Source organism: Eutrigla gurnardus (genome assembly GCF_963514095.1).
Source record: "Eutrigla gurnardus genome assembly, chromosome: 22".
In the NCBI taxonomy this organism is placed as follows: domain Eukaryota; kingdom Metazoa; phylum Chordata; class Actinopteri; order Perciformes; family Triglidae; genus Eutrigla; species Eutrigla gurnardus.
The window spans coordinates 16,063,732-16,090,448 of NC_139933.1; the positions used below are offsets into that span (position 1 = coordinate 16,063,732).

The 26,717-nt window shown below is 42.2% G+C and overlaps 2 protein-coding genes across 4 annotated transcripts; one reads left to right on the top strand and one right to left on the bottom strand.

Moving 5' to 3' along the window:
• Positions 1 to 4: 4 nt before the first annotated feature.
• On the bottom strand, positions 5 to 6,705 carry calcoco2 (calcium binding and coiled-coil domain 2). The gene is made up of 15 exons (XM_084002086.1): positions 6,623 to 6,705; positions 5,997 to 6,167; positions 5,333 to 5,435; positions 4,933 to 5,093; positions 4,186 to 4,311; positions 3,992 to 4,063; positions 3,805 to 3,912; positions 3,628 to 3,725; positions 3,429 to 3,498; positions 2,889 to 3,047; positions 2,608 to 2,796; positions 1,952 to 2,068; positions 1,758 to 1,866; positions 1,275 to 1,318; positions 5 to 1,094 (listed from the first exon to the last, which is right to left on the bottom strand). The coding sequence occupies exons 2-15, from the start codon at positions 6,159 to 6,161 to the stop codon at positions 924 to 926; spliced, it is 1,692 nt and encodes a 563-aa protein (XP_083858212.1). The 5' UTR covers positions 6,162 to 6,167; positions 6,623 to 6,705; the 3' UTR covers positions 5 to 923.
• Positions 6,706 to 8,180: 1,475 nt separating this feature from the next.
• ttll6 (tubulin tyrosine ligase-like family, member 6) lies at positions 8,181 to 23,110 on the top strand. Of its 3 annotated transcripts, XM_084002082.1 has the most exons (17): positions 8,181 to 8,330; positions 11,381 to 11,553; positions 14,074 to 14,228; positions 14,455 to 14,493; positions 15,118 to 15,236; positions 15,722 to 15,852; positions 15,932 to 16,088; positions 16,240 to 16,383; positions 17,185 to 17,270; positions 17,360 to 17,585; positions 18,176 to 18,354; positions 18,446 to 18,634; positions 19,664 to 19,826; positions 20,191 to 20,499; positions 20,622 to 20,687; positions 21,446 to 21,563; positions 22,089 to 23,110. In XM_084002082.1, exons 3-17 carry the CDS (start codon positions 14,075 to 14,077, stop codon positions 22,364 to 22,366), a joined length of 2,358 nt encoding a protein of 785 aa, XP_083858208.1. In that variant the 5' UTR covers positions 8,181 to 8,330; positions 11,381 to 11,553; position 14,074; the 3' UTR covers positions 22,367 to 23,110. The 3 variants fall into 3 exon arrangements, with proteins under 3 accessions (XP_083858208.1, XP_083858207.1, XP_083858209.1); XM_084002081.1 differs by lacking the exons at positions 8,181 to 8,330; positions 11,381 to 11,553 and having other exon boundaries at positions 13,545 to 14,228; XM_084002083.1 differs by lacking the exons at positions 8,181 to 8,330; positions 11,381 to 11,553; positions 22,089 to 23,110 and having other exon boundaries at positions 13,545 to 14,228; positions 21,395 to 21,522.
• The last annotated feature ends 3,607 nt before the right edge of the window (positions 23,111 to 26,717 follow it).

Consider the following 26,717-nt stretch of genomic DNA (forward strand, 5'->3'; position numbering starts at 1 on the left):
CACGTTCTACCACTTGGTTTTTATTCTCTGAGCAGAGCCATTTAAATGCACTCCTATCATTGACATCCATTCACTTGCTATATTGCTCAACCTCCCATCAACAATTCATTCTGTCACACGCATTTTAAAATCAACATAAAATTAGGTAAATTTAAAGTAGATCACTGATTTCATGTGAAGGATGATGGCTGCAAAGTTTTACTGTAAATGAAGAATTCTGGTTAATGTTAAGTTCTAAATGTAAGAGCTTCATTAATAATGATTATATCATCTATTTAAAGGACCGTTACCATGCTTAAGTACGTTTAATTGTGAATCATAAATTGCTGTTGATTTTCCATAGCATACCATATATATTTTTTTTTAATAATTAATTTGAGTGCAAGAGTCACACTGTGTGTGTGACGTAAAAGAATTGTCAGTAAGTTTGGTTCTACGAGACCGATCAATCGGTGCACACCGAGCCATAAACGTCCGTGTGTAGTGAAGTGTTGATGGTGATTACCAGAACAAGGACATTTGCTTGCCTTATATGAAGCCAAGACTATTTTGTCGAGGCTAAATACGTCTGCTTGTGTTTGGACGAAATTCAACATTTCAGCACTTAAATAAGCATCACTGGAAGTATCAACAATTCTAATGATGCCTATTTGTGCGGCCATTTATTTCATTGTTAAGATAACATCTGGCCAAACCCAATGAGGACCTGATGTTCATGTGATGGATTTATGCAGGAACTCAAGCTGGTTTCACGTCTTTGCCAGTGGATTCTTTCTGCACGTCGGGACGCCAAACGGCTGGAAAAGCTAAGGTCTGTATGCTTTGGAAAACGGTCAACAGTAATGTAGTCTGCAGTCAAAGTGCAATAATATCAATACGCTCCTTTTTCATGGGACCAGCCACCTCGTAAGACACCTTTTCCTTCAGTCTTGAGAGAAAGAACAACAGTAGACGTGATCCTCGTACGTGTTCTGCTCCAGGTTGTCGCAGCCTATCAGGCAGTAGGGACACACCTTGTGACTGCGCTCGTGCTCCTCCAGCTCTTTTCGGGTGATCCACGGGAAGCGCTCCTTGCAGTGGCGACACTCCTGCATCTGCAGGGGAACACAAATAGAGACGTTGAGTCACGAGCGGTAACAAAATAGGGAGCGGATTATGTTTGGAAAGTCCTCTTCAAAAAATAAACTGTAAACAGCCGAGTCACTCCCGACCCGTGATGAGCATCTCAAGTTTGATAGGAATGGTATGAGATGTACTTGAATCATGTGACTCACCTCTTCCCCCTCGTCTTCAGCGCCCTCCACAAGGAAAGGGAGATCTGTTAACACAGGATGCATTCAAACAAGTATTGATTCTAAGGCTGCAGCTTTTGATTGTTTTCATTGGTTTTCTTCCATAAAGCAGACTCACTGTCGCACATTTAAGTTCATCCTTAGATTTTAAATCATCTTCTTTCATATAAACAGTATGGTAAGATTGACAAAGTGTATGTTGTCTATATGTGTTGTATGTATGTTTGTATTTCTTGAAACTCTACAACTGAAAACCCATTCGCCTGTTTTACAGAGTCGTCGGCAGGATATCTGAAAACATCAGGGAAGAAAAATGTAGATACACTAGAGATAAGTAGGGGAAATATTTTGTGTTTTGTTTTGTGATTTGAGTGAACTTAACTTTTTTTTTTTTTTAAACTGCTAGACACACAAACCTTTTATGTTCTGCTTTGAAAATGGTCAAAATAAACTTCGGTCACTCACCTATGTTCTCAGGCGTGCGCTGGTCATGGCTGGGCGATGTGGCTTCGGGCTGCACGTGTGGCGGGTCGGCACAAAGTCTGCGCAGCGCCTCCATGTCACTGATGAGATTCTGACAGAACAAATGCAGTTAAACAGACTACGATCTCAATGTGAATCCCTTTTTAGTCGAGACGGCGTTTTCGTGTGAAATGTACCTGGTTTTCTCTGGCGAGCTCTTCCTTCTCCTGCCTTGCCAGCTTCATCATGTGTTCCATCTCCTCTATGACGCCGTCTTTGTTTGCGATGGCTTCGTGTGCGTCTGCGATCTGTAGCTGGGGGGAAAAAGAACGAAGGGAAACGAGACGCGGAGCTTTATTGTGGTTCTGAAACAGCCTCCACTCTTCTGGTTTCAGTCTCTCTTTCAGGATTTGATTACTGATGTTGGGTGATCAGGTCTGGCTCATTGTCCAGGTCACGCCAAAGGTGTTGGACGGGGTCGATGCCGGGTCAACTTCTTCCACAACAAACTGGGTAAAACCATTTAAAAGGAGCCGGCCATGTCTCCCTCAAAGTGTCGGAGAAGCTGCATCAGCTCGCATCTTTAAAGCTTCTCTATGTTCAGAGCGTTAATGTAGCAGCAGACGGCGCTAAGCTATGTAACGTGTGTGGAAGTTGCACTCCCTCTGTTGTAATGTGAGGTTAGCATCATTAGTCATTAGGTCACATATATATTAGAACAGGAAGGGAGTTCCACAAACCTTCCCTGGAACTAAAGGGCCTCGCTCTAAATAGTGAAAACCCAACCAACCTTTTAGGCCACACAGTGCATCTAAACCAAGGTCTTGGTTCTGTCGGTGCTCGTTGTGTTTACCTCTAGTTTGCCACCTTCCCGCTGTGCCCGCTCATACGACATCATCACCTTCTCCATCTGCTCCCTCACTAGCAGCAGCTCTTTGTCCAGAAACTCCGCTCGTCTCTTCGTGGTTTTAGCTTCCGTCCTCTCAGCCTCCAGTTTGGTCTCAGCGTCCTGCAGCTGGGATGCCAGAGTCTGACACTTCATCTGAACGAGGACGTGAAGAATTTAGCAGAGGGGGAAATCATGTCATGGTTTGTTGTATTTAAGCCTGTTATTTTTGAAAAATCTGTTCCCACCTGCAGCTCTTCATCCGGGTAGCTCTGCGGTGGCGGCGGAGGCGTTTTCTGCTGCCTCAGATCCTGGTTCTCCCGCTTCACGCCGTCCATGTCGCTCTGCAGCCTTTGCATTTCCACGCAGAGTCTCTCCCTCTCTTTCTCACTGCTCTGGAGGTCAACCTGCCAAAGGTATAAAACACACACGTTTGAATCGGACCTAGATAATCATTGCGTGACCATTGATTTAATTTTTGAGCAGATTTTAACTTGTGATACTACTCCATAGTTAAGGACGTCTGCTAATATTCTATATTCATCTTCCTGTAAAGAAATGCCAGGAAAAGACCAAAACCTTCAGTAAACTTGTCTACTAACTAACTAACTATTCCTCCTCTGAGCCATAGAGATCCTTCAAACACACATCAATGAGCCTGTACCTCAATTTGATTCGATGATCCCACATACAAATACTCTCTACTGTCACTGACAGCCCCGAGGAAAATATCAAATAACAGCAGATTCATCCCGAAAACGTTGCACTGCAAACTTAAGTAGATTAACCTGAAGGAGCTGGATGCTGTCCTTCACTCTGAACAGTTCTCTTTCTTGGTCTCGGAGTTTGGAGTTTAGCCTAAAACACACACACACACACACACACACACACACACACACACACACACACACACACACACGTGTCCAGAAAACATGACGTAACAAGTTGCGTTTGGTGGTGGGATAGATCTGTGCAGACTTGACTCACGTGGCGGTCTCCACGCCTCCAGCATCCAGCCTCCCCCTCAGCGCCTCGCGCTCCTCTTTCAGCTGGTTGATCTTCTTCACGGCTCGGTCGTATTTCTCCTGATGTTGTTGTAAAAAAACAAAGGATTGATACAGGAGTGTGTCGGAGCAACAGCTAAAGACGTGACGATGATCTTACCTCATTTTGTCTCGATGCGCCCTCTAAACTCAGGCTTTGCTTTCTCTGCTCGGTGGCGTCGTGTTGCTGTATGTCCATCTGCTTCGTCATCTGGGTCAACATCTCCTCCTGGTAGCCACACCAAAAACAATGTTCTTTTTGCACTGAAACCGTAGCAACCATCTAAAACGCACTCCGGAAAACAAACCTTTTGCGCCTTGATTTGCTCCATTTCTTCCACCAGTTGACTCATTTCTTTTTCTTTCCGTTCGTTCTGCCCCTGCAGAAATAAATCACACCAAAGTATCAGTAACATCAAATATCAAAGTTCAATTCCTATTTAACTATTTGTCTCTCTATTGCGCAAAAAAAGAGCAAACGTGTCCATTATCTTTTATCGACCTTCAAGCCGGCCGCTTCTCGCTGCTGCGTCTGTAAATCATTTTTTAAGGTTCGGTTTTCCTCCCTCATCTGATCCAACTCTTCCTGCAGCTGGGCTTTCTCACGTAGGCTCCTCTCCATCTGCTCCTGGGGTTCAACACAAAACGTTAAATCAACACAAAGCCTTATATTTGATTTTGCTTTCAGACTGAATTTTGTTTTCATTGCTTAGAAACAGTTGTTTGAACCCGGGACCGCTGCGGGGAGCCTCGGTACACGGGGCGGTAACTCTACCGCTGAGCTATCAGTGCACTTAACACATTCATCTAATCAGTCAGATCTAATAGTGTCCTTATGACGGGGCAGTAATGTTATACAACGACTTACACATTCACACAGTCGGTGAGTTTTTGCCAGCTGTCCTTCCTGCATGTTACAGATGAAACTGATGCCTTTTACCTGTATGATATGTTTAACTTCTTCGTATTTCTGTAAGATTATGGTTCGCTCCTCGTACGTGAAATACGCCGCTCCGCTGCCGTAGACTGATCCATGTATGTGATTGATCAAATGCTGCAAACCCCGCCTCTTTCATGTGCACGCGCTCATAGCTGGACAGGTAAACCCTGGGTTGAGTTAACGAGTTGATAATCAGCTTATCTCTGATTGCCTTTGTTAGGGTTACTTAAGCTGGCTCTCTGAAAGATACCTGGTATGTTGAACTTGCTGAGTAGTTCAGGCCCCTGATCTCTCGTGTGCATTTGATACCTGTGTCGTAACAACCAGGGGCTCGTCGTCCCGGCTGCTTTCCATGCTCTGCTCCCCCGATTTTTGGAAACAGAAAGGAGTGCTGGCTCCGCGCACCTGACCGGCGATGTCGACGTAGCAGAACTGGTAGAAGTCGACCTCGTCCTTCGGCAGGTAGTACTCTGATGGGACGAGAACAGACGAGACTCTGATGGGACGGGACCAGAGTCGCAAACCGGAATTTGTTTGCTCTTCTACGGAGGTAAAGATTAATTTCATCCCCCCCCCCCCCCCCCCCCAGGAAGAGAGAGGCTGTGTAACTTGTTTTCTCCTTATAATAACTGAAAATATTAACTGATTATCAAAATTGTTGCCAAGAGTCTCCTTTCTTTACATTTTTTTGACTGAAACTATTTCTTACCTTTAAAAAAAGCTTGCCTCGTTGCAGACTCTTGCCCGTCTGCATCCCGACATGGCTCCACCCACACAAAGGTATGATATTCCTTTGTTGAGCTCCACCCCACCTGGCCAAGGAAAGTTAAATGAAACTCAAGAAGCAGATTCTTTAACACACAGATGGAAGCAACAGAAGCACATTTCCACCACCTTTATAAAATTCATTAACAAATGAAATAAAATCTTGTAGGTCATAATGAGCAACTCAAAATAATGACATAATATCTCAAAGTAATGACTTACTATCAGTTCTTCAGTGGAATTTCCATGTATCTGTAAACAAATATCTGCACTTCCTACTTGATTTCTTTATTCTTATGACATGAGATTCAGTTAGATAAATAGTGAAATATTGACAAGCTTTCTCAAAATACAAAATTATAAAAGTTGTTTTTAATAGAAGGTTTATTGTTGCGTTGTAATGTTGCGGGATACTCACTCATAATTTTGAGATACTACTAACTCATTACTAGGTCATTATTTCTTTTAGATATTAAGTCATTATGTTGTGTCATCCTTGCTGAGATTCCAAGTCTCCATCTTGAGACGTTTAAGTCATTTTTAAAAAAAATTTTGGTCTTCTGTTGTTGGCAGAAACGGTCTTCCATACACGACTCGCGCTTCCTCACCTTAAAGATGCCCACCCAGTCCCTGGGGCTCGGCTGGAAGGCGGCGGTGAGAGTGTAGCAGCAGGTGACGGCGGCCGAAAGTGGGTACGAGCGGGGGATGTCCGTGAACGCCACCTGGGAGAAGGTGCGCGTCACCGGTTCGGGTGCCCCCTTGGAGCTCTCCATGCTGATCTGCGGCCAGTAAACACATGAAGACGTATCATGAGTCTGACTGATGAGCGCAGCTGTTGTGATAGCGCGCAGCTTCCTCCTTCCTCTTGTTGTTGTTTGTGCCCTTTAACAATCTCATCTCACTTCATTCCAGACTGATTACGCGTTCACTAATAACTCGATAACAACTTTTCTCTGCGTTGAAAATAGTCACACTTTATATTCAAACGTGTTCCCTCGTTTAATGACACTTAATCTGTTGTACAAACGTTTAAAAGGGCAGTTAGCTTGACATAAAACATTAAAAAAATGAAACCGAAAGTAAGATAGGCCTATATATACATATAGACATAGACGCGCCCGAAACGTTATGAGTATATTTATGTTTAAAAGAAGATGAAAAACAGGGTTTTACCACAAAACGTCCAAGCAAAGATCCACGTTTGACGGAAAGTAGGGATGAATATAAAACTTACGTGTTGCTTGTCCCGACGTCAACCGTCAACTCCGCTCGTCGGACTCGGGTCGCTGTGCTGCGTTCAAGTGCTCCTCGTACATTCGATCACTAAACATGCTCCTAAGTACGACATATCAATAAAGCACGTAAAGTTGTACTTTTTAGTCAAATATCCAAACTGATCTCCTGTGATATCCCAAATGGAATTATACCATTGCATTTAAACAACCCCCTCTATATTTCTCTTTTATCGAAAATGTCTTTCTTTTGGCTTGTGTATGCCTATATTTAAATTCACTCCTTATTACTGTTTTATATTTTGCACTCTTTCCCACTTTGTTCTGCAATTTCTGCACAACAATTTCTTAATCAACAATCCTCCCCCTTGTAGTTTTTATTTTTCAAAGTGTTTGAAAAATGTATGAAAAAAAGATTTGAGTTTAACCCCCTGAAAAAATGCAGTAAAATAGAAATAGGTACTTTGTTTACTCGAGCCACAGGCAACGTGGACGCTTGTTAGAATAATTTTGGGCTGTTTAAAAATATAAATCAACAATATTAGCAACAAAAAGGAACCTGTAACAACAAGCTCGGAGCCTGTAAAAACAACCACAATTGACAGTAAACCCATAGGTTCGTGTACGCTTAAATCAAAGCCATTGCTATCTTGTTTCCGATTGTCCCTCAAGGCATCAGTTGTTGCGTTCTGGGCAGACCGGTGTGCTGCATTATGGGTAATGTAGGCCAACATTTAACATTCGTTCCATTCTCACTTCTGCAGTGAAACATAACAACACAAGAGGGAGCTAAATTCTTTTCCGTCGGGGACCTGCACCGGTTTATTGAACCTCCTATGAAACATAGAATTTGTGTAAAGTTATGATCACAAACACATATTGGTCAGTTTAAACCTCAGTGGTATGTTGGATGTATATTTGTACATTACAGGCTCTCAGCCATTTGACAGAATTTGGACAATTGTCTTGAAAACGGACAACTGAACGGTCATTACATTTGAGCACAGTTTTAAATTTCACAATTTGAAATTCATAAGGAAACAGTAATCATGAATTTATTTTTAAAAATCGCTGCAGCCCACTGATGGTGTTTATCATACAGTCTTTTCTAAGAGAACACATTTTTTTGATAAAGTGCATATAAATAAGATTTCAAAAACGGCGTGCACTTTTCTTTTTCTTTTTTTTAGGGCAGGCGTGATCAGCAACTTGGGGTTCGATGTCTGGCTCAAGGGCACTTGACATGCGAACAGGAGGAGCTGGGGATCGACCCGTCGCCTTTGTGAGTCAGGGAGAACCCGCTGTAACCCCTCAGCCGCCCCTCGATTAAAACTACATGCTCCTAAATACATGGAAACCATCTAAACCCCAAACTGCACCTGTGGATCATCTTCTAGATGCATCTGTTCTCGTCGGTGAGCCAACAGCCAATCAGAGACTAGAACTCTCGCGCGCCGTGCTTGTGATTGGCTTAAGGCTGACCTGGGGCGTTCTCTCTGAAATTGGCACAGCGTGGGCGCGCGCGCGCGTGTGTGCCTCGAGTTCACTCATGTTTACATATGTAGGTTACGTCTCCGCTGTGCATCAAGCCAGCAAGACTACAAGCACGAGCCGAACAACAACAACAACAACAACAACAACACATGATTACGTAAGGCTGCTCGGTTCGTGTGACTGACCGGCATAAAGAGGACACGCTCGTTCATCACGGTAATGTCACATTTCTGACGTTTTAAGTCGTTCTCTCGCAAGCCGGCAGTTATCCTGACGTAAGCATTATGTTACCATAGCAACAGTATATGGGCCTAGCTAGCATATAGCATATACGTCGTGTTGTTTAGTTTACGTAGGTTTAAAGCTATAACTTGACTTATTAACACACTGACGAACTAAAAGGCGGAAAATGTGTCGTTTCTTAAGGTGGTTTTTCTGTTTTAAATAAGATTCATAGCTGTTTTAAACTGTTTTTAACTGCGGTGAGAAAACTCACGAAGCTAAACTTCTGTGTTTCATTATTACCAGACAGGCCGGACTCTTAGGAGATACGTGGATGTCATACTTGGAAGCTGGGTTATTTCAACACGAGCTCTCATACAATTACAGAGCATGGCATGTGTCATTTAAAGTGACGATCTAAAAATAGATAGGCTATATTAAATGTTTTCATACGCGCTTTTCTCTTATTGTAAGAATATATAGTGTCCCATGTTGTGGAAGTAATTTTGTTCTGTCTATAATCAGAGGTGTCAAACTGCAAACATACAGCACAAACATACTGTGTACTCAAGTAGAAGTAGATACTAAGTCGAAGTACTGATTCAACTTCTTTACTCAAGTAAAAGTGGAAAAGTACAAGCTCTGAGATGTACTTGTAAAAAAGTATGAAGGACATTTCTACTGACTGATTTTTTTTGAAAGGTTAAGTGAATCTTGCGTCATATTGATAATGATAATAATAATAATAATAATAATTCCCCTCAAATGCATTAAAAGTAAAGTAAGCAGCCTGTTTTGAAAACATCCAGGGTAGAAAGTACAAATATTTGTTTTAAAATGTAGACAGTAAAAGGAAAACATTGTCAGAAATATAAATATTCAAGTAAAGTACAGATACCTTTAGGCCTACTTGATTACTTCCCACCTCTGTCTGCACATTTGTCTTCTAATTTTGTTGTATAACTGATAACAACATTCATTACGTGATCGTGACTAAAATCTTGCCAAGAAACCAGAACAACAGCACAAAAGCACCACACATGGTGAGTCAGTAGTGAATATGTGTAACTACATAGTGAACTGACTGTTGGCCGTCTGCCCTTTGGCTCACCGCCAAACAAAGAAAATTACAATACTACACAATACCCTTGTTATTTTACTTTACTCAGGCTAAGTAAAAGTAGCTGAATCACAATGGGAAAAATACTTCATTACAATTTAAGGTCCTACAATTAAATGTCCTGCATTAAAAAGGCAGAAACATGGCCCCTGTGAGTGTTATATCATTGTTATATTAAATATATATATATACACATACAGTTTATATATATCATATTGTATATTGTTTGTTCTCATGCATTAATGTGTACAATTCTAAAAAATATTTGTTTACATGTAAGTGTAGCTGTTAAATAAAGGCACAATATTTCTCTCTGGAGGGTAAAGGAGTAGAAATGTAAATTAGCATTACGTGAAAATAATGCTAAATACTATAAGTAAAGTACAGCACTTGAGTACATATACTTTGTAATGTTACGTCCCACTGCTGCTTATGAGTTGCTGCTTTTATCATTTTCTTAAATGAATAAATAAACATATTATAGCTGTCATAGCAGAATCACGGTGGCCATTGTTAACACTAACAATACGTCTGTCAGTAAGTTTTGGTGCCATTGTCAAAACAAATCTGAGGGGTCACAGATTTCAATGTCAAACCTGCAGCTGGTTAAGCAGCTACTGAAATGGAATTGTTAGAGATATAAATTGTAATATATTATAATTAGTTATTTTGGTTCACCCGCTGCGAGTATAATGAAAACAGTTTTAATTCCATTCAGATTTCTCTGTGGTACATTTCATTCAGGGAGTGCTGCTTTTAAAAGTCATAAGGGTATTATAATTTGAGTTGAGTTTGGCAGCGAGCCACATGGCTTACTGCCATTCCCGTGTGTAGCAAGCCAAACATTTCTTCACCCTCTCGTCCAAAAACTCACCTTGTATTTACGCCATGTGCTCATTGTTCTGATTTCTTGGCAATATTTTAGGTGATATCTATATGTGATCATGTAGTGAATGTTATTAGTGCGGCCCTGGCAGGTTTGTTCAATTTGCACAACAATATTAGAAAGTTGTTCACAGAACTTCATTTCTAAATCGCAGTTTTAGAAAACTTAGTATATTTAATTCACAAAGCTATACAGACTAAAAGGAAATTGCCACATGTTGTTTCTCATTGCCTTCTTATTTGATGACTCACCTGGGACACTAGTTATTCAAGGAATAAGAGAAAACATTTGTCCTACCTGCATCTCTCAAAATACACCATTGATATATTAAATTATAATTGCCCTGCTCTGTAATTTAATGGAAGCTCTTGTAGACAGAAGTTTTGACTGACTTGCCAATTCAGCAACTGAAAGCTTAATCTTTAATGCACCATAAAACCCCACAAAAGGTAGATAAGCACTTGTGTAAGGGTGTAGGATGGCAACTAATGATTTATTAATGTTGACTGATTGATTAATCAGGAAATAGTTTCAGCACTAGATCGTAATCCACGCCACGCTTGGTCGTTTTGTATGTTGTGAATCTTGTCTGAGTGAGTAGCCGGTTGGCTACTGCGTGTTTGTCTTCTTTCTGCTTTTCTTTGACCAGAATGTACCCCATCTGCCCGTCCTCAATTTTTAATGTCTTCAATGGAAGGCTAAGCTTCAACTGGAGGTTCTCCATTTCCACTTGGCTAACAAGATGGACGGCCGTGCCATTCACTTACACCACTCGCTGCTGCGCCGCTTTTCAGCACAGATTTCAATTTAACAACTGGAGGCGCTGAAAAACACTTCTCCTGTTTCAGTGAACAAATATAAGGGATTATCGCTCCCCTCTCCCTGCTGAGTGTCATGTCAGGAGGGATCAGGTGTTTGTCCCCACAGTTTTCTAATTGGTCACCAGATCCACCTCTGAGCCCCGGTGCTTGGCTGTGTTAGTCAGTCTGAGCTGAGCCAACCTTGTAATGATACATCTACTTTTGTTTTTCTTTTTAGACGGTGCACAAGGTGGAGATGTGGCTCATTGGTTTGTCTACTGAGGAGAGTGGCAGCATCCTAAAGGGCTCTTGAATTCAAAGATTTGTGTCTCAACGGTGTGTGGAGAACAGACAGACGTGGCAGCATCTTCCAACACCTTTTGTCTTCACAAATGTAGGCCGACAGTGCAGGTGAGTAACAGCTGTTTCTCAACTGAAGGCAGTGACGGTAAACAAGGTGACACGGTTGCCAATTTATCAGGTATAATGAGCTGAAGCAGAGGTCTTAATCATTTGTGCTCACCCTATTCCTGTCAATGAGGATCAATTGAACAATATTATAACAAAAAGGGGATTTTATCCTGTAGAGTTTTTGCATTAGACTGTCTTAGTCTTAGCTGGCAAGTTGCATCTCCGAAAGCAGAGTGATTGTGATAAGTGCCGAAATAATTGGTTTAATCATTGATGAGTTTAATCAACAGGAGCACATTTGCTTATAGTGATTTTGATAAAAAAAAATTAAAAGAAATTAAGTGATTTATCAATAAAATAGAGAGCATCTGTGTGTTATATTTAACATAAACAGCTTTTCTGTTTCATATCATTGCAAACGAAACACCTTTGTTTTAACTGGTTTCAGACAAAATGTTCAGTTTTTAGCTGAGACGTTTACACTTATGTAATTGCACTTTATATACTGCTTACTTGACAATAAAGGTAATTTGTTAGGTGCATCATTAATTGTGAGTGTTTTGCATGTGCAAGACTGTAATCAGTTGAAATTCTAATTAGGCAAGTGCTTTGTATGGCATTGACAGGTTTGTCTCTCTTCCATTACATCATGTTAATTAAGCAGACAGCCGCTGTAGCAACAAGAGCTCATGTACCTCATTTGGCACAACGTGTTTTAGCTTTTAGTGCTGCAGTTTCTTTGTTAGTTTTTAAAGGAAATGGAAAGTTCTAGCAAGCCGTGTCAAGGTGTGACCCCGAGCAGTCTTACTGAAGCCAGTCGTTGTTGGTGGAGGAAGGTGTTATTCACGTGCCTGCTGTCGTGGCATGCCGAGGGAGAACCTCTAAGAAGCCCATTGTGGTGCTGTAACCGTATCTGGGCCGAGGTCAGTGGGGCACCTCGGGCCCGGTGCAAAGCTCACAGTTCAGTGCCAGGATTATCCAGATCACTGGATCAGAATACTGTCACCGAGCACCGCCACCTCCCGTGGCGTGCCCGGGATGTCCCTCCTTAATGCCACCGCGACCATGATCATTACCAGGGACTAACTTGACCTTACCTTCAACCCATACAAGACACCAGATAGGAGGCAGAGGGCGAACAGCGGAGACGCCGCCGTGGCGATCGCTGGATGCTGTGCTCGGGTCAGAGTGCAGACGGACGTTAACAGAACGAGACCACACGAGTGGAACTAAACGTTTATTCCTGTAAACGTCAGATTTTTAACCGTGCTGGAGGGATGGCTCTTCGGATGTCGGTCAGTTGGTTCATCTCTTTGGTCCAGACTGCAGTAGCTCAACAAATGTTAAGTTCTTCACAGACATTTGTGTTCCCAGAGGATGAACCCTCATGACTTTGGTGGGCCACTGACTTCTTCTTCTTCTTCTTCTCGTGCCACCGAGGTTCACTGTTCTAGTTTAGAGTGAAATATCTCCACAAACATCTGATACTTACATATAACACACGTTCATAGTCCCATCGGGATGAATTGTTATCATTTTGGTGACCCCTGAACGTTTCCTCTTATGCCAACATTCGCAATAATTAACCAAAATCATGCTTGACATTAGCATTTAGCTCATAAAGCCGCTAGCATCCAAATCCATACTACATACTAATTCTCTAAATATGAATTAGTACGGTCTACATACTAATCATCGTAGTTTACTGTTTAGGCACCAAAAAAAAAAAAACTCTCAACATACTTGACCCCTAAAAAATGTCTTTCTCAAAATTGATTTCTTATTTTTCTTTTACGAGATTTTTCTCGCTGCTCTATTAAATGTTTGCAATACATTGTGGGAAAAGAATCCCCAAAGTTTGCATCTTGTTTGGGTTTAGCAGACATTATTTTGTCTCTTTGAACTTAAAAGTTGCTCGTTCCTGTCAGGAGTGTCGGTAAAGGGAATATTTTGAGTTAAAAGTAAAAATACCAAAGAGGGGTTGTGCTGTATTTAGCTAACCTGACGGCAGAAAATGCGACAAGAGTACTATTATCTTAAGATAATCACAAGATACCCATCCTCTAAGACAAAAACCCATCACAAGGACACTAATATCTAAAACCATCATATAAAAACACAAGGTCAGTTAGTCACGCCGACTACTCTTGAGCTACTCCTTTGATATCAACATTATGAAAAGCGTTAAAACTAAAGTCCTGTGGTGAAGTAAATGGCGACACTTGTCGCGTCCGTCCTGCCACAATAACTCTTGAATGCCGGTCTGCGACGGTGTGCCGACAGCCAGAGCACTCATCTGATGAGAGAAACGGAAACGTGAGTCCAAGCACCCACTTACAGCATGTTCTTTGTTCTGTTTGATTGAATTTCATCGCGAGGCTGTGCGGCACATCCAAAAAAAAAAGAAAAAAAAAAGAGAGAGAGAGTAAATGAGCATCAAAGATGCAATGCCATGATTTGGTTATTGTTGCATTTTTTCACACATGAACACATTTGTTTGTTTGGTCTGTGTACATCCAGGATGGGTCTACCTGTGGACGCCCCAGACAGAAATGAAGACGCACATGAATACGAGCAGCAGGGGGAGGGAGAGGGTGACGACAGCCAAACCGTGGCCTGCACCCGCAGCAGCCCGCCACCCATCAACAACAAGAAGAGGAGGAAAAACAAGAAGAGGTACTTAACTGCAGGATCGGGTTATTTCCCCGCTGCAGGTACATTACGTCTGAGCACCCTGACAGTAATGATTGTGTAACTTTGTCCTGGAGGCTCTTTATGTTTTTGTTTGTTTTCTCACTTCTCATCATTCGGTGAAAAGAAGATGAGCGTAACGAGGCATTTGTAGGCCCTTGCAACAAAGCAGATGTCTGTCCCTCCTCCTGTCTCTCTTCTCTTCCAGATGACTGTGGATCAACCTCACCAACTGCAAATATGAGAGTGGTACGTCTCCATCAGTCTGTACTTTACTGAAGGTGTCTACATCACGCTGCACCATCCCCAGTCATTGTATTTCCCAGACAAAGCACGTATTGCAACACAAGAAGCTCTAAATATACTACATGGCCAAAAGTATGACTCATGTGATGTCCAGACAGCTGTGTTTCATGGTTTGGGCTCGGCCCCCGTGATTCGTTTCGAGGGAAATTGTAATGCAACGTAATACAGATATATTTGAGATGGTTTGTGGACTTTGTGGCAACTTTTTGTGTTTGTTTTGAGATGACAAAGTGAACAAAGCCAGCTCCATAGAGAAACACATTTTTCACAGTTTGATTCAGGAGAACTTCTGCACCTGCACTGATCTGACACCCAACACCTTTTGGGAGCCAGACCTGATCACCCAATGTCAGTGTTGGACCTCACAGGTGCTCCTGTGGCTGAACAGGATCAAATCCCTGCAGCAGGTTTAAACTTCTGCTAGTGGAGGCTGTTATAGTGCCAGATTAAAGCCAATAATGTATATAAGGGTGTTTGCATACTTTTGGCCATGTACTGTAATCTGCAGCTCTGGGGTCAGTCCTTGTCACAACTACACACAGTGAATTTGCTGTTTGTTCCTTTCAGTGCGGCGTGCTGCTCGCAGGTACGGCCTCCGAGAGGCAATGGAGGGTGACGACTGGACGCTCTTCTGGACCGACTGCTCCGTGTCTCTGGACCGCGTCAAGGACATGAAACGCTACCAGGTATTTGACTGGAATCTGCTCACACCAGCACCCACATTACCGCCACCGTCATATAACGCTAATTAAAGTGAATTCCAATGTCTGAATTAAGATGGAAATGAATCGTGTGGGGAGTAGTCATTCTGCTCTGTCAAATTGTAATAGGCTTACATGTAATTTAAATTCTTCTGCTCAATATGCCTACCCGTGAAATAATAAAATATATAGATTTCCACAGAGATTATGAGATTGTGTCATTTTCTCATTGCTCCTAACAGCTTTTCGGCTCAAGCAATCAATTTGTAATCTAATTGGGTAATTCGGTTCGGGAAGTGTTCAGCAGGTTACGACCAATGATTCCTCTCTGAATGAATAAGGTTTATTTTGTCGTATTTCATTAAGACTGCGTACAATCTCGCACATGAGCATGCTTCACAGTAATCCATGCCCACGGAATACTTCCACTGTAAACACAGCCATCTGCGTGTCCCTTCTGTTTTATGCAGAAAATCAACCATTTCCCTGGGATGAGTGAGATCTGCCGCAAAGATTTACTGGCCAGAAACATGAACCGTATGCTCAAGCTTTTCCCCAAAGATTACAACATCTTCCCCAGGACGTGGTGCCTTCCTGCAGAGTCAGTTTGCACTTTCCCCTTGGATTTTTGCTCTTATTTATTTTCAACATTTCTTCACATACTAACTCCACTTGTGCAGTTACAGTGACTTCCAAGCTTACACCAGGGCCAAAAAGAGCAAGACGTACATCTGTAAGCCGGATACCGGCTGCCAAGGCAAAGGCATCATCATCACCAAGTCCAGTAAAGACATTCAGCCGGGAGAACACATGATCTGCCAGGTTTACATCTCCAGGGTGAGGGTCTTTTAAACATCACACACACACACACACACACACACACACACACACACACACACACACACACACACACACACACACACACACACAGAACACACTCAGAAACACACACAGGTTGAACTTTTCTGTTTCTCATTCCCTCCTCCAGCCTTTCATAATCGACGGGTACAAGTTTGACCTGCGCATCTACGTGCTGGTGACGTCATGTGACCCGTTCAGCATATTCATGTTCAGGGAGGGACTGACTCGCTTCTGCACAACCAAGTACACCGAACCAACACACAGCAACGTGGTGAGAAACATATACCGAGTGTGAATCAAATTCTGATGTGTTGTCTTTCTCTGCCATAGAGCTCCATTAAAAATGCATCAGTGAGCCACACTCTAGGTGACATGTTCCTTCATCGCACACACACACACACACACACACACACACACACACACACACACACACACACACACACACACACACACACACACACACACAGGCTGTAGTGTATTTTGTCTCAGTCCCACACACACCGTCCTGCTGCCACAAATACTCACTAGAGCACCAAATGTGGAGTTATTTAATTAATATTAATTAATAAAAGCAATCTGAGCGTCCCCAGCCTTATTCATTAAGCGTCAGGAGTGTGTCATGCCGATCATCATTTTCCTCTGCTACAATAAAGATTACATATATGATCACGTAATCCTCATGGCGTGAAAAAATCAGCGCATCTGTCCACTCGGTGCTATTTTTAGCCTTTTATTAATTTACCTAAATGTTTTGTTATTGATTTATTTTTCCGATAAGTTAATATAAAACACATGGTGTCTTTTTATGACCAACCAACAGAATAAAAGCCAAAAAGAAATTCAGGTTTCACCATATTAGACCAGGAACAATAGAAAATAGTCACATTAGAGTAGCTGAAGCCTATAAAATGTTGCCATTTTGTTTTCAAAGAATGTCCAACGATTATTGAATGATTAATGCAGATTAATTTTCTGTCAGTTAATTGATGAATCACTGAAGCTCTAATAACAACCTGTGTATTTCTGCCTCTTTGTGACGAGTGTCTCTCTCCCCTCGTCTTTCTGGCGTTAGGAGGATGTCTGCATGCATCTCACCAACTACTCCATCAACAAGAACAGCGAGAACTTTGTCCGCGATGAGGACAATGGCAGCAAGCGGTAAACGCATGGACGATGCTCGTTGGGTTGTAGGAATAATGTTCTTAAAATACTGCATATTTATTGCATTTTTCTTTTTGCTCCCCTAGGAAGCTGTCCACCCTGAACAAGCTTCTGGAGTCCATCAGCTGCAACACTGACAGGATGTGGAACGACATAGAGGACATAATTATTAAGACGCTGATCTCCGCTCACCCGATCCTCAAGCATAATTACCACACATGCTTCCCAAACCACACCACCGGCAGCGCCTGCTTCGAGATCCTGGGCTTCGATGTGCTGCTGGATCACCGGCTCAGACCCTGGGTGCTGGAGGTGAGAGACCATGACACCCCTTATGATGACGAGTTTTGAAGAGACATTTTATTCTTGTTTTTAAACCCTTAACATTTAACCTTTTTTAAATCTTATTCCACACTGATGGTTTCATGTTAATTCTTGCTTTAGCTCTACATGATGTGTGAAATATTCAGACCCGAAGATCATCTCAAGTCCATAGTAGTCAAGTACATCTGGTCCTAATAAGATGTTAAAATGATCAATTATCATCTAATAACTACTCATATAGACTCAATAAACACCCATTGAGCAAAAAAAAAAAGAATAAGAAATAATCCCAGAAATAAGGAAATTATTTTGACTGTGATACATGTGAGCCACAAAAACAAGATAAAGGGAAGCAAAGAAAAAAATAAATAATATGATATTAGCACGTATATTCTACGTGTCTTGTGCAGTATTTTATGCACATTTTAATTTCAGCCTGTCATCTTTGTTTTGTTTTGAAACTGAAAAGACCTCCATTAGAATTTAAAATGAATGTCTGAATCTGGCTGCACGGGGTGAGTTTCTATTAAAATGTAACTATAAGACGTCTATAATCAATCAGCATATTTACAACTCAGGTGAATCACTCCCCGAGTTTCACCACTGACTCGCAGCTGGACCGCGAGGTGAAGGACGCGTTGCTCTACGACACCCTGGTTCTCATCAACTTGGGCGCCTGCGACCGCCGCAAGATCACCAAAGAGGAGAGACGCAGGGTGAAGGACAGGCTGCAGCAAAACAGCACCAGAGAGGCCAGGTGGAGTTCTGTCAGCCACAAGGTCACACACCTGTTCCTGTAGAGATACATGCAGGTGACTGTTACTGTGTGTGTGTTTGTGTGTGTGCAGGTCGGAGGAGCTGCGTCAGTGCCAGGCGGCCACGCTGGAGCAGATGGAGAGGTACGAGGCCAAACACCTGGGACGCTTCAAGAGGATCTATCCCAGAGAGGGCGGGGAGAAATACGACATGTACTTCAAACACAGCAGCTCGCTGTTCCAGGAGACCACGGCGTCCAAGGCCAGAGAGGAGTGCGCCAGGTACCTGCAGCCCACGTTCAAAAACCTGCAGCACACGTTCAAAAACCTGCAGCCCACGTTCAAAAACCTGCAGCACACGTTCAAAAACCTGCAGCCCACGTTCAAAAACCTGCAGCACACGTTCAAAAACCTGCAGCCCACGTTCAAAAACCTGCAGCACACGTTCAAAAACCTGCAGCACACGTTCAAAAACCTGCAGCCCACGTTCAAAAACCTGCAGCACACGTTCAAAAACCTGCAGCCCACGTTCAAAAACCTGCAGCACACGTTCAAAAACCTGCAGCACACGTTCAAAAACCTGCAGCACACGTTCAAAAACCTGCAGCCCACGTTCAAAAACCTGCAGCCCACGTTCAAAAACCTGCAGCCCACGTTCAAAAACCTGCAGCCCACGTTCAAAAACCTGCAGCACACGTCAGCGGAGAGCAGAGGCTGATAGCGATGCACATAGATCGTGTTCACACAGCAGGAAGAAGTAGGGGGGGGATGGTTCACAACTCTGATAACTTGTACTCACTTATATAATAAGAACCGATACAAAAGTGTCTCCCCATAGCACGTTTTGCAATTTACCACTCAACTTATAAACTCCGGACACGTGTTAATGACACGCCGGAGACAAGTTACACTGATTACACACGTCATTCAAACCTCACCAACTCTGCCTGCCGAGGTCCTTAATAAAGTTGGACAAATATGCAAAAAAAAACTACAAAGACTGATAAAAGAAGAAGAAGAGCCCCCGTTTGTCACGGTCCAGCGCTACAACTGTGTGAAATTGGAGACGCATGGCTTCTTTACTCTACAAATAAAGTGATTTATTAACCAAAACGTAATTCAAACAAAGTCTAAACACATGAAATATTTTATGCATGGGGCACAGCAGGGGGTCGGCCACACACAAACCAATTTAATTCAAAACAATTTTTGGTCCTCTATTCATTGTTCAAGCTGATTATCATGCAAACATACCAAACATTTGCTTCTTTTCTCTGTTTGACATCATTCTAAACTTGTGTGTGTGTTTAGGCTCCAACTGCAGGAGCTGCGTCTGAAGCGGGAGCAGAAGGAGAGGGATCAGAAGGGAGGCCGGAGGGGAGACCTTCAGGGGGAGACGGCGGGGGAGAGAGTCAGACCGCGACGAGCGCCAACACAACCCCCCAACTCAAACTGTGACGGTGACCCACAGCCGGTAAGGCGGCCCCATCGTATTCAGTAGGGATGCAGGGTCCACGTGAGACCACAAGAGGGAGTCAAACAGCCTCTTTCTTATGATGAATGGTTCATATTCTGGCTGACCCCTTTAAGTAAATTGACTCTCGCCCATTTTAAATTAGCTAGAATAATATTCCTGCAGATAATTTCTATTGGACGTCTCTCTTTTCAATTTCAAATATCTTTTAATGTCAAGACGGGAAAAACAAACAGTGTTATCAAGGTTATTCAGTGACAGTAATTGCTAATATATTGCAAATGCATACTGCTGGCTACATATACAGTAAGGCAATAAAAACAAATTGAATCAAATGTCTCTCTGTCTCTCTGTCTCTCTGCAGCTACCTCTGTCCAGTGTGCCGGCGGATCCTAAAGCTGCAGAAGTCCAAGAGGAGAAGCAGCAGCAGCAGGAGAAGGAGGAGGAGGAGGAGGAGGAGAAGGAGGAGGAGGAAATAAGGGCAGACATGGAGGAGCAGGAGCGGGTGGACTCGCTCTCCCAGAGGAAGAAACTACTGCAGGACCTGGGGGTGGTGGACCAGATCCACCAGCTGCTGCAGGGCCTGGGCGGCGGAGGGGGAGTCCTGCAGGGTGACAAGGACGTGTGCACCCAGCAGCAGAGAAAACAGGCTCACCAGAGACAACAGACGAAGGTGAGACCCAACTACAGGTGTTCCCCCTGAAAACTCTTAAGTGTGTTCCTGATTCTCACGTGTCTGTTGTCAGTTAAATGATTAGACTTTTGCTCATCGTGCTGTTTTTCCTTTTATTTCAGCTGGACTCTGTGACGCAGTTTTCCCAGCGAACAGAGCAGAAGCCCTGCACTCAGATCTCACGGCAGGTAGAAACAACGTGGCTCAAAGTAGTCCAGGATCTTGTTGTCAAATCCTGTTTAATAATATAATTCAGCAACGTAAGATGGCCTGAGAAATAAATAAAAAAATATCAACACATATTCAGATTTACTCCAAAAACAAAAAAGAAAAGAAAAATATTTCATTGTTATTGTTTCACACAATAGTTGGGAATGTATGATTATTTTCATTATTGATACATTTGATGATTATTTTTCTTCATTATTAATCATTCCAACTATAAAATGTTAAATAATAGTAAAAAAAAGAGAAAAAAAGTCCACAATCCCATCAAAACAAGATGAAGAAAACCAGCAAATTCTCACATTTAAGGAGCTGAAATCAGTAAATATTTGGTATTGTTAGGTGAAAAAATGACATAATCTGTCATCTGATCATTGCAGCTCCACTTGTAAGACCTGTTTTGTAGGATTATGTGTAAGAGAAATGTTTTCAAATTAAGCTTTATGTTCTCCCAGATGAAGATGATTGCAGGTTTTAAATCAAATGTATTCCGATATATATCCACATTCACAGTTAATTTTAAGTGCTAGTTCTAATTTTATCAAAGAGGCCTCAGAACTGTCGCAGCTCTGTAAACAGAGCAGAAAATTAAGATTTTGCCTGATTGACCGAGCGTAACGTGATGTTGAAAATGAAGGGCCTGCTGGGGAATATCACTGTTATCCACCAGAACTAATCAACATCATGATGCAGAATAAAAAAGATCTGCGCTGTTTTGCAGCACATCCACTCCCACATGACTCAGCAGCGCCGGCTCAGGCCCCCGATTCACCCGAGGATCCTGAACGAGTCCGAGAGCCACAGCAGAGCGGCGGAAACACGCAGGACACACTGGCCAGGTAAACTAAGCTGCTCTTATTCTCTACTGCACATTACATACATTACTAAAAACATCTCAGATGCTGCGTGTTCTAATATAATCTAAACATAAAGAAAACACTGGTTTGGGATTAGAAATAAATACATTATTATCACAAAACTCAGTTTTTAAAAAGCATTAAGTTGAAAAATACTAAGTGTCAATTACATGAATCTTTAATATAATTCAACTTCAGTACTTAGTTTGTATTTCATAATGTAGATATAATAATGTTTATTTTTATTTGTTTTGTATCTTGTGTGAATTATCTTTGCTGTTTTAAATTAAATAAAGGAAGTTTCCAGAAAGCCACATTAATAAACTCCAACTTTTTCCACATTTTTGGTATTGTGTATATTTTGGATTGTATTTATTTTTGTGGGAGCTACACAACACTTTCCCTGGGGATAAATCCAACATGTATCTCAAAAACAACAGGAAGCACTGTTAGACTTCACAGTGTTTATTTCCAGTCAGATTTCAGATGTCTTCTCTCTGTTCTCAGTCGGAGGCTGTCTGGTCGTCAGGCAGGACGCCAGGAGCGGCTCCTACACTTACGCCAGGTCCCGTCCCAGCATCCCCATCACAAACCACGTCCCCAAAGGAGGCCTGCGCTGTGCCTACGTGCCCCGTGACCCCGCAGCCCTGCAGAGCCTGCTCGTGGTCTCCACTCGAGCCCCGCTGGTCAGGAGGCCTGGCTTCTCTCACGTCTGCAGCTCCTCCAGCAGAGGAGCCGGCCAGCAGCAGCAGCAGCAGCAGCAGCAGCACGGTAAAGGGCAGTGAACAACCGTAGACACCGGGACCTGAGGAGAACTGGAGGTAGAGAGGAACATAAAGAAACACACTGTGCCTATATATGATGACTCTTCCATGTTTGTAGTTGTCTGGACTCCATGCAGTTGACCCTGCTTTGCCACTACATAACATCCAGCACTGCAGAAAAACAACATTTAACTTTTTCTACCGTTGTTTGCTCACACATTTTTGCTCTGGGGATGAATTATTTGAAACAAACCTCACCCACAGTGCCAAAATAAAAGCAGACAAGCCTGATTTCACACCACGGGGGATATGTGTGATCAGAATCCTCTGAAGAAAATGTCTCAGGATCAACTTAACTCAATGATTATTGAGTTGATAAGTGAAACCAAATGAATATCAAAGTATTATTAATTAACTAAAAACATCTTTGAAGAGAAACTGAAGAATATTAAAAAATAAAGGCCTCCAGCTTCTTTTCTCAAGGTAATTTGTTTGTTTGTCAAGTATTGAAATATATTTTTTTTCTTTTTTTCTTTTGCACGAAGGATCAATAAAAAAAGTTTTTTAAATGTGATTTATTTTCAACTTCACTGAAGAGGGTTTTTTTTACAACATTTTCCGAGAAAATGTATTCCAGAACATTTTTTATTGTTTTTTTACGGTTGCATATTTAAAAAAAAATGTTGTTGTTTTTTTCTTCGATAATAACTTTTGCGCAAAGTTAATAGTGAACGTTGCTGGTGTTTGTGTGGTTCCATCCTGAAGCTATTCAGTGAGTTAAAAGAGGCCATAAAGTTTTACAGCATAACTGCTTCCGGTTTCTTTAGTTCTGGTCTGAAGAGAGATAGAGATTAAAACAAAAAAAGGACGAAATTCTCCAAAACTACACAAGCTCTTGTTTTTTTTTAGATGTCGAGCTGCGCGTTAAAGGCGCAGCATTTTATTAGCATTGAAAATAGTTGTACATTTAACGAAAAATATGATTGTGTGAAATTGGCATCGTGCTTCAACTGTCTCAGAGTGCCTCTAAAACCCTTAAAACGCCAATGAATCGACTTATTTCAAACGAAAAAATATTTTATTAAATATATATTTTAAAAAGAAAGGCCTCTCCGGAGACTCGGTTTGCATTTTTAACTGAAATATAACAAAAACATGGCAGATTCGGGCTTTATTATTCTAACATTAGACACTATTAAGTAATATATATAATATAGTCCGAATTGTTTTATTATCGTATCATTTAATAATTTGGAAATATAGGCTACAACTTTCATTACTAATTATGTAAACGTGTTTTAATTAATATTTTAAGGAAACGAGAGGTAATTGTGTTTGAGTTTGTGTCTCTTGGAGGCCAAAATAACTGAAAAAATAGATCAAAGCGGGGGATGAATGTGTTGCATTTCAGGAATTTATGGTTTTATTGCGTCAATAAATGTCGGAAATCCTCCTTGTTGGTGGAAACGAGCAGATGCCTGGTGAAAAGGACCGTATAGGGAAACGGAAACGACGTTAGAAACAATAATAATGATATGGAGGAGAAGACGAGATGCCTTTTTAAAGAATGGATGTGGCTGCCGATGACTTTAAGTTTCGACCTGATCATTTTGAATGGACTTTAAATCCCCTTTCGGGACTGCAGATACTATTTCCATCGTTGGCCTATTGTGGTCAACGCCAAATGGAAGGAAATCCTCCATTTTTTCGCGAGATCATAACAATCTTTAATGCACAATTATTTGTGTTTACCCTGGAGCCGTTTTATAAAAGCACAAAATAAGATCACACGTTCGCGTTTGAGGCTTTTGAGATTTCACGATTCTTCGGTCGCGTATTTGAAGGTGAAACGTAAAGAAAGAGGTGATATACGATTTAAATGAATCTGATCATCTCTGCTCGCAGCTCCTAAATCGCTGGCTAACACCACAGCTGTGATGGGAGAACAACAAGAAGCTGTACAGACCTTCTTCTTATTTATTTTTTTAGAAGCTGGAACACAACCAAGTGCGCATCTCGACCTCCGACGTTCCCAACATCCTTTTACGCGTCTCGTCCTGCGTCTCAAACATCTCGGGGCCTTGAAAGAAGAAGAAATAAAGATGGCGATGAGAAATCGCGTCTAAAGCACACACAAAAACGGCTGCTGTTTATGAAAATTTACAACTTTGCCGTGGAAGTTTACGACTCGCCGGGCTCCGGGATTGGTCGCTGGCGGTCATGTGGACAGCAGGAATGGGAACTTATTTCCCATGAGGTTATATTGCAGCTGCTGCTTTTTCCCCTTCTCCTCCAAAGCGCTCATCCACTTAAACACAAGTAACACAACCTTTTTCTTGGCTCTTTGTTTATGCGTCACGCGCAGGAGTGTGTTGTTGTGAGACGCGAGGGGCTACGTGCGTAATTTTACCCCCAAAAAATGGACGATGGAGCGTCCGCGCGATGCTTGGCTGTGCGCGCGCGCCATGTTAACGAGGCTATCTACCTGTGTAGCTAATGTGTTGGTGAAAATGAAGGTTCATCACACTCCTGGATGGCGGGATTACTTTTATGAAAGCACTTTGAACGAGGAGGGGGGGGGGGGGGTGTTGGGGGCGAAGAGAGGCGGCTAACAGGCGTCTTCCTGCGGAGTGGCAGCCTCACGGCGGGATGATGGATTATCAACAAAGGTAAGGGCACCGTGTTTCTAACAAGCCGGCGATTAAGAGGCGCTCCTCCGCTGCGGCTCCGTCCGTGCGGCCGAGCCGCCGCCGCGGGCCCGATGCTCGGATCGCTGCAGGATCAGTGTTACACACACACACACATGGCAGCGATCCAAAGCATCTTCATCTTCCTCATGTCGGTTCTCCTGTGTGTCATTCACAACCAGTTGCTGCTCCGGCCGTGTAAGCCCTCGAGATGCTGCAGCTGCTGACACACACACACACACACACACACACACACACATACACACGCAACGCGTGCGCCAAAATGTGTTAAAATGCACAACATGTTGCGAGTTTGCGGCCTTTATGAGACTAATGATGTCATCTAATGTGGCTGCGAGGCTCCACTTTGATGCTGGAGCTCCTACAGGCCGCATGCTAGCGTCGACACGCTTCTCCTCACAACATGCAGCTAAATCCGTCCACCTTTTACTCTTCTGCGAGTCTGCAGTTTACTCTTCTATTGTGTGTTATTAGATATTGTTTAATGTGATCGTGTTGTTATGTAAAAACAACAACATCAGCGCTAGAGGTTGACATTGCGCCGCCTCGTCGAGCCGTTTCGCCTCTTTTTTTTTGTAATCCAAATCATTTTTGCACGAATATTTGCTCTGATTGTGGTTAATTTGTGTTTATGCAATAACAGTGAAGTCAATAACGAGCGTTTTAAAGGTTTTGTTGGCGTTCCGGCGCCTCTGCAGCGCGTTGCTGCGTGTTTGACGCTGCAGTTTTATTCGAGCTAGAATATAAGATCATGTGATCTCGTGGAAAAGGTGGGATTGTTCTGTTCGTCTCTCCGTGCTGTTCCAGGATCAGCGGCTCTGTTTATTTCTGCTTTCCAAATGTCCAGCAGCTGTCAGGCTGCAGGGCTGCGGCCTGTTTGATAGGACGTTTACTTACTGAAGCCAAGACATTAATACATTAAAAAAAACTCTACATCAAAGTGGTTTATAAACGGATATTTTCAAAATAAAAATAAATCACATCAGCAGCGCACTCGAGCTAAAAAAAACCCAGCAAACAGCAGGATTATTGGTTTTTCTTGAAGCTAATATCCTAAATATATTTATTTTCTGCTTAATTCAAGATTCAAATTATTCTAAAATAATTAAATTACCGTATGTCGTTATTTCCATTGATTATTTAATATGAGAACTTTTCCAAAAGCGGAAACTCGTTTAAAAAAGGTAGAAATTGTCTTTATGGAACTAAAAGCATCATGAATCTAAATGGTAACACTTAATTTAACAAATTCTCATTTTCTTTTGCAACAAAAATGCAGTAAAATCTTATCATTAATTATGAAAGATGGTTTAACTGCAGAACCAGACAGAAATGTGAAGGTTACTAATAGTACTAAGCATCTAATACCACCTAATTGATACATAATGAACATGATATTGATAATTGCTCCACTAATAGTAACGTTAATGAAGAGAATAATAATAGCTAACGTTAATTGATCAGCTTGATTATTTGTAAAGACACTCTTGGTGACTGAATCATCTTCCAGACTTATTTTACACGTTTTATACTCACGCAATTTAAAAAACAAAGCAATGAGGAACTAGTTCTTGATCACGGTGGGTGAAGATGACGATGGCGATGATGATGAAGGTGATGGTCTGCGTAAAAGCGCGTGTCCTCCCTCGTGCCCTCTGCACGTC